The 14,983-nt window shown below is 42.0% G+C and overlaps 1 protein-coding gene across 1 annotated transcript; it reads left to right on the top strand.

Annotated features, from left to right (window-relative positions):
- The first annotated feature begins 298 nt into the window (after positions 1–298).
- OCM (oncomodulin) lies at positions 299–3,116 on the top strand. Its single transcript, XM_014856047.3, has 4 exons — positions 299–359; positions 971–1,103; positions 1,558–1,667; positions 3,091–3,116. The coding sequence occupies exons 1-4, from the start codon at positions 299–301 to the stop codon at positions 3,114–3,116; spliced, it is 330 nt and encodes a 109-aa protein (XP_014711533.1).
- The last annotated feature ends 11,867 nt before the right edge of the window (positions 3,117–14,983 follow it).

Below are 14,983 nucleotides of genomic sequence, written 5' to 3'. Positions count from 1 at the left end.
TAAATTTTTAATGGGAAAACACAGTCAAATTGTTCTTTAGGTTATATTTTTTTAATTTCATGTTTGGAGTATTTTCAGGAGAGGACATTGAGACAAAGGGGGCGGGGATCTTTGCAGTATTTGGTTTTTATTCGGATATTCTGTCCCATCACTTAATACAATATGGCGCTTATCACATTTTAAAAATGCTTGACTAACACCCAGTTTCAGGAGGCCCGGGAGGGTGTGGTCCCCCAGATGTGCATGTTCCTGCTTGCCCTTTACCACGTCTCCTTTATTCTGTGTGAACAGGTGGAAAATGAGCATCACAGACGTCCTCAGTGCTGATGACATTGCAGCAGCCTTGCAGGAGTGCCAAGGTAAAGGGCAAAGGAGGTAGGGGTGGGGATCGCTCATATATTCACACCTCCAGCAAAGCCACAAAAATTAAAATGTGAACGTTGCTGAAAATTCCTGGGATCAGAGAACAAAACTGTTGTTAACTAAAAAACTAAAATTACAGGAATATGAGATCTGAGCATGTGATTACATTTCTGTAAGGCAAAGGAAACTTACTAAAAGTGAAAAAAGACATCAGTGGATGCCATGTAGCTTGTTTGAATCCAATGATTGCATTTCCCCCCATAATTAGACCAGGGATGCTGGAGTCTTAGATACACAGCCTGTAAGAGGGGCAGGGGGGAGGCACAGAGGAGAGGAGGAAAGAGAAGTAGAGATGGACAGTCAAGTGGAGAGGGAAGGCCGAGGAGGGGCCAAGAGATGATATCACAGAGCCAGCCAGTCTTGGCTGCCTCAAAATCTCAGACCAGTCACATCCTTCTTTGTCTTCTGAAAAAATTTTTAAATAGAGCATCTCTGTAGCTCAATGATATTATGAAAAGTATTTTTAATAACCTGTGTCTCAGCACCTTGGCCCAAATACAGAATGTGATCCAATGAGCATCAGAATAACGCATTCTCTGTTCTTCAGACCCAGATACTTTTGAACCCCAAAAATTCTTCCAGACATCGGGCCTCTCCAAGATGTCGGCTAGTCAGGTGAAGGACGTTTTTCGGTTCATAGACAACGACCAGAGCGGATACCTGGATGAAGAGGAGCTTAAGTAAGCTTCGTCCTGAGCCTGTCTGGCACTCCCAACATCGTTAGTGGGGCCGGGGTGCAGTGGAGGCCAATTTGCTCAGTATCTCTTCAGTGGCCAGCCTTGATGCTGGGCATTCGGGAGAGCCTCATGAAAGGGAAGAGTACAAGTCAGTTGGCCACACATCTACCCACGTGAAGCCCTAAATATGGGCTCCAAAAACTGTATATGCAAAAACTCATTAGTTCTATGGTTTTTCTTTGGCAATTGGAGTTATCAACAAAATTCTGAAAAAAACCTCTGAAAACAAAATGCCCACCATTAGTTTGTATAATAAAGGAAACCTTTGCTTGCTAAGACCTTGAACGATTATGGCAATTTCTGGGAACAGATGTCTTGCTTCAAGAGAAAAAGAAAGGTTGAGCACAGAGATGTGCGGTCTTTCAGAAAATTCCCGTCAATCTTTATCATCCTGTAGGTTTTTCCTCCAGAAGTTTGAGAGTGGTGCTAGAGAACTGACTGAGTCAGAAACCAAGTCCTTGATGGCGGCTGCAGATAATGATGGCGACGGAAAAATTGGGGCTGATGGTATGTACACGCTTGTACATAGCATAAAAGACGTTAGCTCAGGGAGCATCTGGGGGGTTGGGCCCTGAGAGCAGACAGATATGGGTCAAAATCCCTCTTGCTTAACCTGGCTAAGCCTTAGTCTTCTTACCTGCAAAATAGGACTAAAGTGAGGATGCAAATGACATGTGTAAAGACTCGGGCGTGATGCCTGGGGATATACCATAGAAGCTGGTCTCGCTGGTCACTGTATATGAACCAGAAAATATCCTTCACCTGACTAGGAACTAGATAGTTGCCTGGCCAATTATCTACAAGTCACCCTAATGCACCTTGAAAATAACGTAAGGAATTTCCACCCCTGGGATTTGAGCCCTTCTGACTAAGGGAAAGAGTGAAATTCTCAAACGCATCTCATACCAGCATCTATTGACTTGAGAAGGAAAACCCCTTAACTTCCAAGGGTTTAAACAAATATGTTCCATTGGACATTAGCCCATCAAATGGACAATATTAGACAACAAATAAGTCAACCACCATTTATGGAGTCTTCTGTGTACCGAGCCCTATATGCAAACGTTAGCTGAATCGCATGGCTGTAGGATTATTTTCATCTGATTTTGTCATTTGCCTACATGCTTTTTAGCTACTTGGTGCACACCAACTCAGAAGGACTTATGTGTGATCCTTATGGTGGTACCAATTTGAAATTAAAAACTGCTACTTTAGATCCTTATTTTTAAAACCTATTCGAAATGATATCACTATAATTTACTACATTGGAGTTAATGTAGGTTCTATAAATAGCTCAGAAAAATAGTTTAGGTATGGGGAGATGGGTTTATTTAAACTTAACCATGAAAGACTTCCAAACAGGCAAAGCTTAAATAAATTAAAGTGAATTCCTAGTTTTCAATTCCAACCTGTAGCATCCATGTATTACTATTAATAATATTATTATCTTTATTTTGGTAACATAAACTTTTGGGGGTAGGATTAGGGTTCAATAGAGAAAGTTAGTTCAAAGTCCCACCTTATTAAAACTTTCCTAAATACACAAAATGTAGGTACAGAATAGCAGGAAACCTCCCCTTTCTGTCTGAAATTTACCAAAAATTGAATGATCACAGGTCATGATGGGCCATCACACCAAATTCACTCATCGTCAGAGAAAAATGGGCTGACAAGTTCTAATACAAGGGCTCTATTGCAAAACTAAAGATGTTCGTTAAATCAGATTATGCAGTAAGATGAAACACCGTAGACTATCTGGACCCACAGTCAGTGATGCATTTTTCTTTCTTTGTGCCCTTTGATAGGGCCATGCCCATCATCTGACAATTTGCTCAATTTCCTTTCCCCTTCAGAACTCTCACGGGCCATAGCGTGTCTGTAAAGAACTGAGCCATCTCCAATGACTCTGTTCTCACCTCTTCTGTTCTAGAATTCCAGGAAATGGTGCATTCTTAAAGACCCCAGACTATGGAGATAGAGAGAATCAGCTGGAAGGCCTCCCAAACCCCAGGAATGGGAAACCCCATTCTCTCCCCCTAATTTATTTATTAATTTCCCCTGCAATGCTTCTGCAGTTGGCTCGTTGTTTTTGTGAGGTGATAAGAACCGTCATTGATGACCTTTTGGTGGTGGGTATGTCCTGATGACATCTGTACAGCCCTCAGCAGACAATGCCTTTAAAATTCACCCAATAAAGACGCGTTTCTCATCATCTGCTGATGTGTGGCTGTGTTTTGTTCTCAGCAAGGTGGCAGGATGAGAGCAATCTGGAGACCCAGGGCTTTTAGAAAGATTTCTGGTCCTATCAAGCACTCAGCGAGCCACGCTCGTGTTATGCATGAGAGAGCAGAGAAAACAGGTTCAAAAAAAAACGTCACCAATAAATGGCATTGTCAGGCTACGATTTTCTCAGCAAATTATCTGAGCCTGAAATAAATATGAAGAGATTTTAGCCAGCATAAAATCACTCTCGCTTATGTGTTTTCTGCTACTGGATGTTAGATTGCCATAACAGAGACTTAAGTAAAAACAAATCATATAAAATAGGGGGGGAAAGTGTGAGACTACAGTGTCTCTAAAGCTAAGGAGACTTGACATGCTAGTTGAGCACAAACAGACCCATTTTCAAGCTTTCTTCTAAGAAGAAACAAGCTATCAGAGGCTCGCCTGCTCTGACCCCGTCTCCCTTGGACTCCCTCTCCCCTGTCTCAGCCTCTATTTTCCTGGCTCTTATTTGATACCACCTGAGCCGATTATACCGAGAATTGCCCTAACATCCGAGGCGAGACTCGGGGTCCTGTTACAGGGTTTTCATTAGGGTGGGGCAATCTCAAGCCAGGAAATTCTCATTAGGCTGATTTCCAGGTGGCAGGTTGAAGCTGTCTTCTCTGGCTGACCCTGGCTGTTGAGGAGTACTGAGAGGAACTGAGGTGTTTCCCTGGGAGCCTGCATAAAAGCTCGCACTTGTCACCCAGTGCAGAAGCCCACAGGGCCCTGGCATCTCCGGGGTTGCTTCCATCACACTAAGTAGCTTAGCGACTTTGAACCCCTGTTCATTGGAGGGCTGTGTGGGACCAGCTTTTCAAAGCATGGGGCGTGTACTACGCTACAAGGGGGCCTCAAGATGACTTTACGGGGACAGGGATTAACATATTTTGATAACCATGTATTTATTTTAATGCACGTCAGAAAAAGTAAAAGCACAAACACTTGATTTCAACATCAATGCTTTAGAATGAGGCTAAAGGGCGTATTAGACGAAAGTGTATCAGTTTGAAGAAGAATCTTGAGTAATATTGGGACAAAACCCATAAAGGTTGTTTTCAAATCAGTCAAAATGGGGAAATACAGCTTGAAAATGAACTCTTTGGGGAGGGCCAAAGATTGGAACTGTGTTATTTCGCGGCTGTCTCTCTTGTCGCCTCTCCCTGCACACACCCGCACTCCATTCTCTCCTCATATCCCCACCTTCCTGCCAGGAATTGGGCTAGCTCCTCCCCAATTCTAGCTTTCCTTGGTGTATGAGAATGTCTCCCAGATACATCTGTGAATCCCTTAAAATACGGACAGCAAAAGGGCCTTCCTGACCGGTACCGATAACCTGAGAGCCTTGATTCTTAAAGCAATCCACAGGCTGCCTTCACCTCCACACCACACACGGATACTCTGATCCTTCCGTTATTCTCAATTCTTTCCACTAGGCTTTCCCAGCGAAGGGGTTCTTCATCTCAACAGAGTTCGAAAGTGCGCCCTCTTAATAACTCAAAGAAATCCTGTAGCCCTCTTTCCACGGGCCTCTGGCCACCATATGCCTCGGAGGAAGACCATGAGTAATAATGCTTTTAGAATAATGGGTCCAAGCTTTTAATCGACTAAGCAATCCATCACCCACTGGAGCAGCAAAGGCAACTTCACCCCGGTCTAGGTAAAGATCATGGGATTCTCTTATTTCTTTTCTGTCACTCAGGAGAGCATCTTTATAGGAATGACCACTGGAGGGGTTATACACGGCACCTAGGGAAAATGTGCTGTTGGCTCGTAGTGACGTCCTGACTGTCTTGGGGAAATTGCTTAGAAGATGGACGTATACAAAAGGATAAATTGCCAGAAATTTTCATCATAGAATGATGGTCGGTTATTCATGAATGTTGTTCATCCTATAGCTTCAAAAGTACGATTCAAATTATTTTTGCCCATTTCAAATACATTATTTTTTAGTTCTTTCCAACTCAGCCTTAGCAACTTAATTTCAGAGTCTCTGTCGGTAGATAATAACTAGCAATCAAAAGGAGCCATCTCTCTGTATTTAACACTCAAAAAACGTCAGATGGTTTGCTTAAATGAAACACAATAATCTTGTCTTTACTCATACCAATTTTTAATTATGTTTGGATTCTGGGTGTTTTGGGGGGGATGGGTATTCCACCTCTGAATGGGGATAACTCTGGGCATTTGAACATATTTGTTAATTAGCATTTTTTATTTTGGGGGTTGTTTTTCTAAGTTTAAGTTTTGTAGAAATATTAGCATTTCCAAATCTTTGGTGGTACGCATAATTTGAAAATAAAAAATGCTTTCAAAAATTACCCAAGTTTACTTGTCTTATAAATATCATACAAAGTGATTCATTTTTAAACGGGTCCTACTCAATATGAACCTCACAGAAAAAAGAGTGAAAGCATATATAGCAAAAGGTCAACAGAAGTTATCTCCAGCTGGTAGGATTATAGAACAATGAGATAAGACTGGAGTGGAGCATAGCAGCTACAGAAAATGAAAAAGAAAGGAGAAATTACCCAATCAACCTATCTCAAGAGAGCGTGTTCTCAGCAGTGGAATGACATATTTTGACTTTGAGATAAGGGCCTAGATTGCATCATACGTGACAATACCAATAATTTGGTAGTTTATAATTTAACGGAATGTCATCTCAAAGCCAGCTTCGTGAATGTGCTTAATTGCTGAGGCTAGTAAGAATTACTAAAATACTTCAAACTATTGAGTATTTCGCTTCAGCATCTGCCTGTTATGAAATATTTATACAATTTTTTTTTGATGTATAAGTTTTCCCGGCAGTTCTTTCCAGCTCAAAAACAAAGTGTAACAAAACAGTGAAGACGTGAAACATTTGTTCAGGTTTACGAGCTACATGGTGAATTCTGTGTAACGGCTGCAGTTTAATTTTACGTAATGAGTACTCGAGAATCCAATTTCAAGCAAAAACCTATCTTATATCTCTTCTGCTGATGTTAAGGTATGGTATTACTTTTCAAACACTTAAGAAGACAGATGAAATTGGAATCACCAGGATCGTTTCCACCTGGCCTGTTAATTTATTCACTGGAAAGGCTATTTATTTACATAACGGTTCGACCGGGTTCGAAAAGTCAACTTTCTTTGGTAGGGGGCGGATTTTGACATTGTTTTTTTAGGAGTTGTACAACGAATGCAAATGAAGTCACACCTTAAACTATTTTGAAATTATAAAGTATTTCCTACAGATGAGACTATGCAGATACATAACAAACACCTGTGTGCCAACAGCCTCACTTTATCAGCTCTTGGCATTATCCTCCGGTGGCTTTGTAATATGTCAACTGGCTTAGGCTGTAGGTGTCCAGTTAGGGTGGGCCACAAGAGACATTTTGCCAGACATTCGGAGAGTAGGAGTGAAGCAGCAGCCATAGTATTTATGCTCCGGAGGTGGGTGTGAAGGTAGCTTATCCGTGGGTTCCCCTCCTTGGTGTGGGGTCCTCCCTCAGCTCCCAGCTTCAGGCGTGTGTTTGCTTCTGTGACAAAGGACACCAGCTTTTCCTGGAGGACCCCCCCCCCCGCCATCATCAGAGCTGGGGGCAGTGGGAGACTGACATGAGTTCCAGTCTATCCTTATGGGTTCCAGCTTGTCCTCACTCTCCTCCTCTTCACATCCATCTTCCCTTCCTGCCTCCCTGCGCTACAGACTTCCAGCTTCAGCATCGGATGAAGGCAACAGCCTCATAGTCTGTTGAACCAGCTCTCAAAAGTGCATAATGCCTGTAATATATACAGATATATAGATATACGACTGTATATATTACATGATTAAATAATTGCATAATACTTGCCATTAATACATAAAAATGACATTATTTATATATAATATACATACATATATGTATTTTTTCTGCTGGTTCTGGTTCTCCGACTGAATCCTGAGTTACAGAATTTGCTCCAGCTTTTTCATTTGTTAATAAAAAGAATCACATGTTTTTGAAGATCCTTTACAGGTGATCACGGGAGAAGATGGAGATCGAAGACAATTTTAAGTGCAGGAGAGATATGCACCCTCAGGATGAAAGTCACCTCTGAATGACACAGAGTCTCTAGGCTCTAAATCAACAGAGAAAAGCTCAGTACTTGACTCATGGGTCTGTTATCTCTGCCAACAGAGCGGGATGAAGTGGCCCTTATGTACGGATGGCCTTAGAGGTGTATAGAACACCCGAACCTTGACCCAGCAGCTTCCTCTTGGAGCTCAGTACTGAGCTGGGTATAGGGAGGAAAGAACTCACTAGAATGTCAAATCAGCCTGCGACCTGAGCTCACAGCCTGCAGCAAACAGAACTCTAAAGCAGGAAAGTCAATCTCCAATGTCTGTCTCTTCACCCTCCCTGGCCCCTCCCTCCATAATTCATCCATTCAGCACACATACACTGTGTCCTTTAAGGCAGGACTCTGCTAGACCATGCGAGCAAGACGGTGACTCCAATAGTCCTGCCATCTGGAAACCCACTGTTCTTGTGAGCTGGGAGACAGAATACCATGTGAGAAGGGGTCCAGAACCTCCCACCCTGGAACCGTGATGTTCTACCTAGAAATATGCTCCCTTCTACCAAAAACGTGCCTGTCATACATCTCATTCCCTTGGAATTTTGAGTCCACAAATTTTTTCTTTTTTTCAGCTTTATTGAGGTATAATTGACATATAAAATTGAGATCTATTTAAAGTGTACAATGTGGTGATTTTACATACATATGCATTGTGAAAGAATTCCACCAAGTTAAGAAACACATCCATTACCTAACATAGTTACCTTTTTTTTTTTTTTTTTTTTGGTGAAAACGCTTAATTCTACTCTCTTAGCAAATTTCAATTATACATGCAGTGTTACCAACTATAGTCACCTTATATAGACCTTATTCATCTTGTAACTGAAAGTGTGTACCCTGTACCAGCCTCTCTCTACTTCCCCCACCCCCCAGCCCCTGGCAACTATCACTCTACTCTCTGTTTCTATGAGTTCAACTTTTTTTTTTTTTTAAGATTCCACATACAAGTGATACCATCAATATTTGTCTTTCCGTCTGGCTTATTTCACTTAACATAATGCCTGCTAGGTTCATCTCTGTTGTCACAAATGACAAGATTTCCTTCTTTCTCACGGCTAATAACATTCTACACTTTGTTTATTCATTCATCTGTCGACAGAGCTTGTTTTCATACGTTGGCTATGGTGAATAATACTGCAATGAACATGGGAGTACATATATCTCTTTAGATAATGATTTCTTTTGGATATATAACCAGAAGTGAGATTGCTAGATCATACGGTAGTTCTATTTTTAATTTTTTGAGGAACCTTCATACTGTTTTCCGTATCAGCTGCACCAATTCATAGCCCCAGCAACAGTGGGAGGAGACTACCCTTTCCCCATCATATATTCTTGGCTCCTTCATCATACATTAATTGAGGATATATGCATGGGTTTATTTCTGGGCTCTCTGTTCCATTGATCTATGTGTCTGTTTTTATACCAGTGCCATACTGTTTTGATTACTATAGCTTTGTAGTATAGTTTGAAATCAGGAATTGTGATACCTCCACCTTTGTTCTTCTTTCTCAAGACTGCCTTGGCTGTTTGGGTCTTTTGTGGTTCCATATGAATTTTAGGATTGTTTGTTCTGTATATATGAATAATGCCATTGAAATTTTGATAGCAGTTGCACTGACTCTGTAGATCATTTTTGGTAGTTTGGAAATTTTAACAATTTTCTTTCTTTCAATCCATGAAAACAGAATATCTTTCCATTTGCTTGTGTCTCCTTGAATTTCTTTCATCAATGTTTTATATTTTTCAGTGCACAGATCGTTCACATCCTTGGCTAAATTTATTCCCAAGTATTTCATTCTTTTTGATACTATTGTAAATGGAAATTGTTTTCTTAATTTCTCTTTCTGATAATTCACTGTTAGTGTATAGAAACACAACTGATTTTTGTATATTGATATTGTAACTTGCAACTTTACTGAATTTTTAAATTAGTTCTAACAGGTTTTTGGTGGAGTCTTTAGGGTTTTCTATATAAATGACCACATCATCTGCAAACAAAAATGACTTTTCATCTTTCTTTATGCCTTTTATTTCTTTTTCTTGTCTAACTGCTCTGGCTAAGCCTTCCAGGACTATGTTCAATAAAAGTGCTAGAGTGGGCATCCTTATCTTGTTACTGATCTTAGAGGAAGAGCTTTCAGCTTTTAACTGTCGAGTATGATGTTAGCTCTGGGTTTGTCATACGTGGCGTTTGTTATGTTGAGATACATTCCTTCTATACCCACTTTTTGGGGACTTTTCATCATGAAAGGATGCTGAATTTTGTCAAATGCTTTTTCTCCATCTACTGAGATGATTACATGATTTGTATCCTTCATTTTGTTAATGTGTTGTATCATACATATTGATTTGCATATGTTGAACCAGCCTTGCATCCCTGGAATAAATGCCACTTGATTATAGTATATGATCCTTTTAATGTACTGTTGAATTTGGTTTGCTAATATTTTGTTGAGGATTTCTGAATCTATGTTCATCAGGGATATTGGCCTGTAATTTTCTTTTCTTGTAGTATCTTCATCTGGCATGGCATCCAGGTAATTCTGGCTTTGTAAAATGAGTTTAGAAGTGTTCCTTCCTCTTCTCTTTTGTGGAAGAGTTTGAGAAGGATCGGTATTAATTCTTCTTTGAATATTTGGTAGAATTCACCAGTGAAGCCATCTGGCCCTGGACTTTTGTTTGTTGAGAGGTTTTGGTATCTGATTCAATCTTCTTACTAGTAATTGATCTGTTCAGATTTTCTATTTCTTCAGGATTCAGTCTTGGTAGGTTGTATGCTTCTAGCAACTTATCCATTTCTTCGAGGTTATCTAATTTGTTGGTGTATAATTGTTCATAGTAGTTTCTTTTGATCCTTAGTATTTCTATCTTATCAGTTGCAATGTCTCCTCTTTTGTTTCTGATTTTATTTGTCTTCTTTCGTTTTTTTCTTAGGATAGCTAAAGGTTTGTCCATCTTGTTTAGCTTTTCAAAAAAAAAATGCTCTTAATTTCATTGACCTTTTCCATTGTCTTTTTAGTCTCTATTTCATTTCTTCCCAATCTGATGTTTGTTATTTCCTTCTTTCTACTAAATTTGGGCATAGTTTGTTCATTTTCTGGCTCCTTGAGATGTAGTTAGGTTGTTTATTTGAGATCTTTCTTTCTTCTTAATCTAAGTATTTATCACTATGAACTTTCCTCTCGGAACTGCTTTTGCTGCATCCAATAAGTTTTGGTATGTTGTGTTTCCATTTGCACTTGTCTCAAGATATTTTTTGATTTCCCTTTTGATTTTTTCCTTTACCCACTGGTGCTTCAGGAACATGTTGTTTAACCTCCACATACTTGTGAATTTCCCAGTTTTCGTCTTGGAATTGATTTCTGGTTTTATACCATTTGTGGTTGGAAAAGATGCTTGATATGAGTTCCAGCTTCTTAAATTTATTAAGATTTGTTTTGTGAAGTCCTATGTACCCCAATGTTCACTGAAGCATTATTTACAATAGCCAAGACATGGAAGCAACCTAAGTGCCCATCAACAGATGAATGGATAAAGAAGATGTGGTACATACATACAATGGACTACTACTCAGCTGCAAAACAGAACCAAATCATTCCATTTGCAATAACATGGATGGACCTTGAGGGAATTATGTTAAGTGAAATAAGCCAGCGAGAGAAGGATAATCTGTGTATGACTCCACTCATATGAGGAATTTAAAAATGTGGACTAAGAGAACATTTTAGTGGATACCAGGGGAAAGGTGGGGTGGGGGGTGGGCACAAAGGGTGAAGTGGTGACCTACAACACGAACGACAAACATTAATGTACAACTGAAATTTCACAAGATTGTAACCTATCATTAACTCAATAAAAAAATAAAAAATAAATTAAAAAAAGAACTGGAGAGTGGAAAAAAAAAAGATTTGTTTTGTGGTCTAACATATGATCTGTCCTGGAAAATGTCTCATGAGAATAGGTGTTCTGCTGCTGTGGGATGGAATGTTCTATAAATGTCTGTTAGGGCCGTCTGGTCTAACATACAGTTGAAGTCTAATGTTTCTTTGTTGATATTCTGTCAGGATGAATGAACTTGAAGACAGAGCAGTGGAATTCTTCCAATCACAAGAGTCTGCTCCCTCTGGGCTGAGCCCAGGTGTGTAACCATGGGGGCAGGGGGAGTGCTCCTGCACCTATTTAAGAACTGCTTTTTGTTTGCTATGGTGCTGTGGGACTCATGAATGCAAGCCCCACTGGCTATCAGAGCCAGGTAACTTGGGGGCCCACAGGTGGCAATGGTAAATGTTGGGGCACTGTATGTGTGGACAAGCTCCTTAAAGGGAGATACTGGTGACTTGGTTTTATTGTTGGAGTGAACCAGAGCGAAAAGTAAGGAGAAGCGCCCACCAGCTCTTTGGGGCTTTAAGTAGGATCACAGCCAGCCCTTAGATGTGTCCTAAATTAGAAGCCAGACCCTCAGGCAGCAGCTTATAAAGTACGCATTCAAATCCTTCCCAGGGAAATATTGACAGATAGGCATCTTTGTCTGCTCCCTCTGCATGGAGCCTTGGGGGATAGCCCCGGCAAATGCTTGCACGCCCATTAGGAACTTCTTCTTTGCTATAGTCCTGTGGGTCTAGTGGATGCAAACCCCATTGGCTTTCAGAGCTGGGTGTTTTGGAGGCCTGGCCCTCAGGTAGGAGTCTTAAAAGTTGGGGTGCTAGATGTACAGTCCAAACTCTTCACTCCTTAGAGAGAAGCTAGGAGTTGGGGGTTCCCTCCCCACTGTATGGTGCTGTACCAGGGGTGGAGTTTATGGCAAAGGTGTGTCTCGGCCTTTCCTCTCTGTTTTGATGTGGCTATTTTCTCATTCACCTGAAGTAGAGGATCATTCACTAGTTTCTGGATTTCTCTCAGAGGGAATTACTCCGTGTGTAGCTGTACATTCAGTGCATTTGTGGGAGAAGTTCAGGAGCTTCCTATATCGCCATCTTGGTCCCCCCCCTTCAGAGTTCACAAATTCTTTGTGCAAAAGATGTAACTTTCTATTTCTATAAGTGAACTTGGTTTGGAATCCCCATCATGCTGGGTGACAGAATCATAATTCAGGATTATGCCAGGCAATTAGCCTCCTCCTCTTCCTTCTTCCCCTATGTTGTGGAAAAGGGACAGGTACACCAAGGCCCTGCATGGGAAAGGAGCATCTGGTGCTCAGTCCACACTAGTAACCACTGAGTCATCCTCATTCCTCTCTTGTCTGGTGGTCTTGAGGTCCACCTAGGCCACAGGTACCTCCTCTTTGTTCTCATCTTAAGGCCTCTCAGGTCTGGCTTTCTCTGAGTTACTTCTGTACACAGGTAAAACATCTGGTTGCTTCCTGCACCAAGTAGCACTTACCACCTAGATGCTCAGGTGGCTATGGCTACTCCACTGTTGCTGCATTGTGTTTGACACAGAGGGGAACTCTGCAAGACTTGCCACCTCCCCCAGCTCCATAGGGAAGCTAGATACACACCCTCTCTACTCTGAGATCTCCAAACATATCTAGGTGTCTATCATCATTACTCCACACACTTTGCACCCATGCACACCCTAGGACCATGCTAGGAGAGAGGGATGCATCAATGTCTGTTTTCTTGCTGCCTTGCCCTTTGAAACTTAAAAGCATTTTGAATTCTGGGTTTGTTGTTTGTTTTGTTTTGTTTTTGTATCACCTTCCTCCTGTGGCAATTAATGCAGCAATTAATGAATGGGGCAGAGGAGACAAAGCATGTAAGGAACTAGAGGTGTGCTGGGGAGAAATCTTGACCAACACTATAAAATGTCATCTCACCACAATTGTATAGTAGTTCGTACTGACAAAGTGCTTTTCTTTCTATCATTTATTGCAATACTTGTAATAACACTGCGAGGCAGGTATTAACCTCATTTTACAGATGAGGAAACTGAGGTGAAAGAAGTTAAGGGATGAGTCAGAGGTCACACAACTGGTAAATGGCAAAACCAGAACTAAAACTCAAAACCAGAACTAAACCCTGGCCTCTTTCTCTTCCAGAAGCATTTTCTCTGAGATGGAAGAAACACCTCAACTTGGAGTTTTCAAACTATGCTCCCTGGAATCCCAGGGTCCTGGGCAGGTGCTGTAGGGTCCCCAAGAGAGACGGGGATGGGGGGTAGCTCCTGGAAAAGGCTAGAGGAAGGTACATTTAGGCCTCAGTCCTACCACTTGGGCTCTCACTCAAACACGGTAACTGCATCGATTTTATATATTAGAAGTCCCCATAGACTTTTGGGGGATAAAAGGGGAGAAGCAGATTCTGCTACCTTAACAGTTCTTGAAAATTATTACTCTGTCAAAACAAGTCTTTCTGAAGGAAGAAAGTCATACACTTAGAGCAAGCTAGTTGGAACAGTCTTACAAGAGCAAGTAATGACAGTAATCAGTTGTTGAATAAATGATTAAGGGCGGGCACCATACATACAATTCACAGTCCCATTTAATGCTTAAAGCAAAATTCCTATCAGGCAAGCATTTACTATTAGCCATTTTACAAACGTGAGATAGAGACGGGAGAAAGGCTGGGTAATTGGTCCAAAGCCTCACACCTAGTGAATGATACAGCTAGGCTAAGTACAGATCTGTCTCATGTCCAAATTCCAACGCATCGCCTCGCTAAATGTGAAGGTCTATTCTGCTAGGGGGGATAAGGGGTCCTGTCTCTAAACTTAATCAGTGACAGACGAGGCAACCTAAACCAAGGTCTTCTTGAGTTTGGCCAAGCAGTCTGCTGCAAGGGCTTGAATCCCCAAATACCAGAAGGAAGGAGCTGTTCCAACTGTGTCACCACCCACAGGACCCAAAGGCCAGTGAATCCTAACAGCTGGAAAGGGCTATGCCCTCCGCGCCAAGGTCGGGCACTGGGCGCTCTGCGGAGATCGCCTCGCTGGCCCCGCTTCGGCCACACACTGCGCCTGGCCCAGGCCAGCGCCTCCAGATCCTGGGCCATCCTCCTCCCCGGAGCCAGACGAACTGGAGGAAGGCGCCAACGCCGTCGGTCTAGTTCGAACCAGCGGTCACGAGGGGTCTCACACAGGGATCCCAAAAACCCCATAAGTAGCCGGAGGGACCCTGCGGATGATGTAAGTGGCAAATGGCCCAGCTGAATGCACGTCCGCCCCTGAACGCGTTCTTTCTTAACCTGCACACTCCCTTCTCCAAAAAACCATGCCCGTTCAAATTGTCCTTAAACACGCAGCCCTCGCCTTGCGCCAGGGCAGAAATCTGGGAGCAAACAACAACAAAAAAATTTCACCTTAACTCTTATTTTAAAAAAGCACCTGCCCAGGACGGCATGAATGGGAACAGACCGACCCGTGCGCTCCAGAAGCGGACGGAGGGCTGCAGAGTCTCCTTCCGGGCCGGCGGCGACCACTTCCGGGGCGCCCGCGAGCGAGGCGGAAGTGCGGTC

Source organism: Equus asinus, chromosome 14 (genome assembly GCF_041296235.1).
Source record: "Equus asinus isolate D_3611 breed Donkey chromosome 14, EquAss-T2T_v2, whole genome shotgun sequence".
Taxonomy (NCBI): Eukaryota; Metazoa; Chordata; class Mammalia; order Perissodactyla; family Equidae; genus Equus; species Equus asinus.
Note: the sequence above shows the minus strand (reverse complement) of the source record. Positions and strands in the feature narration are given on the sequence as shown.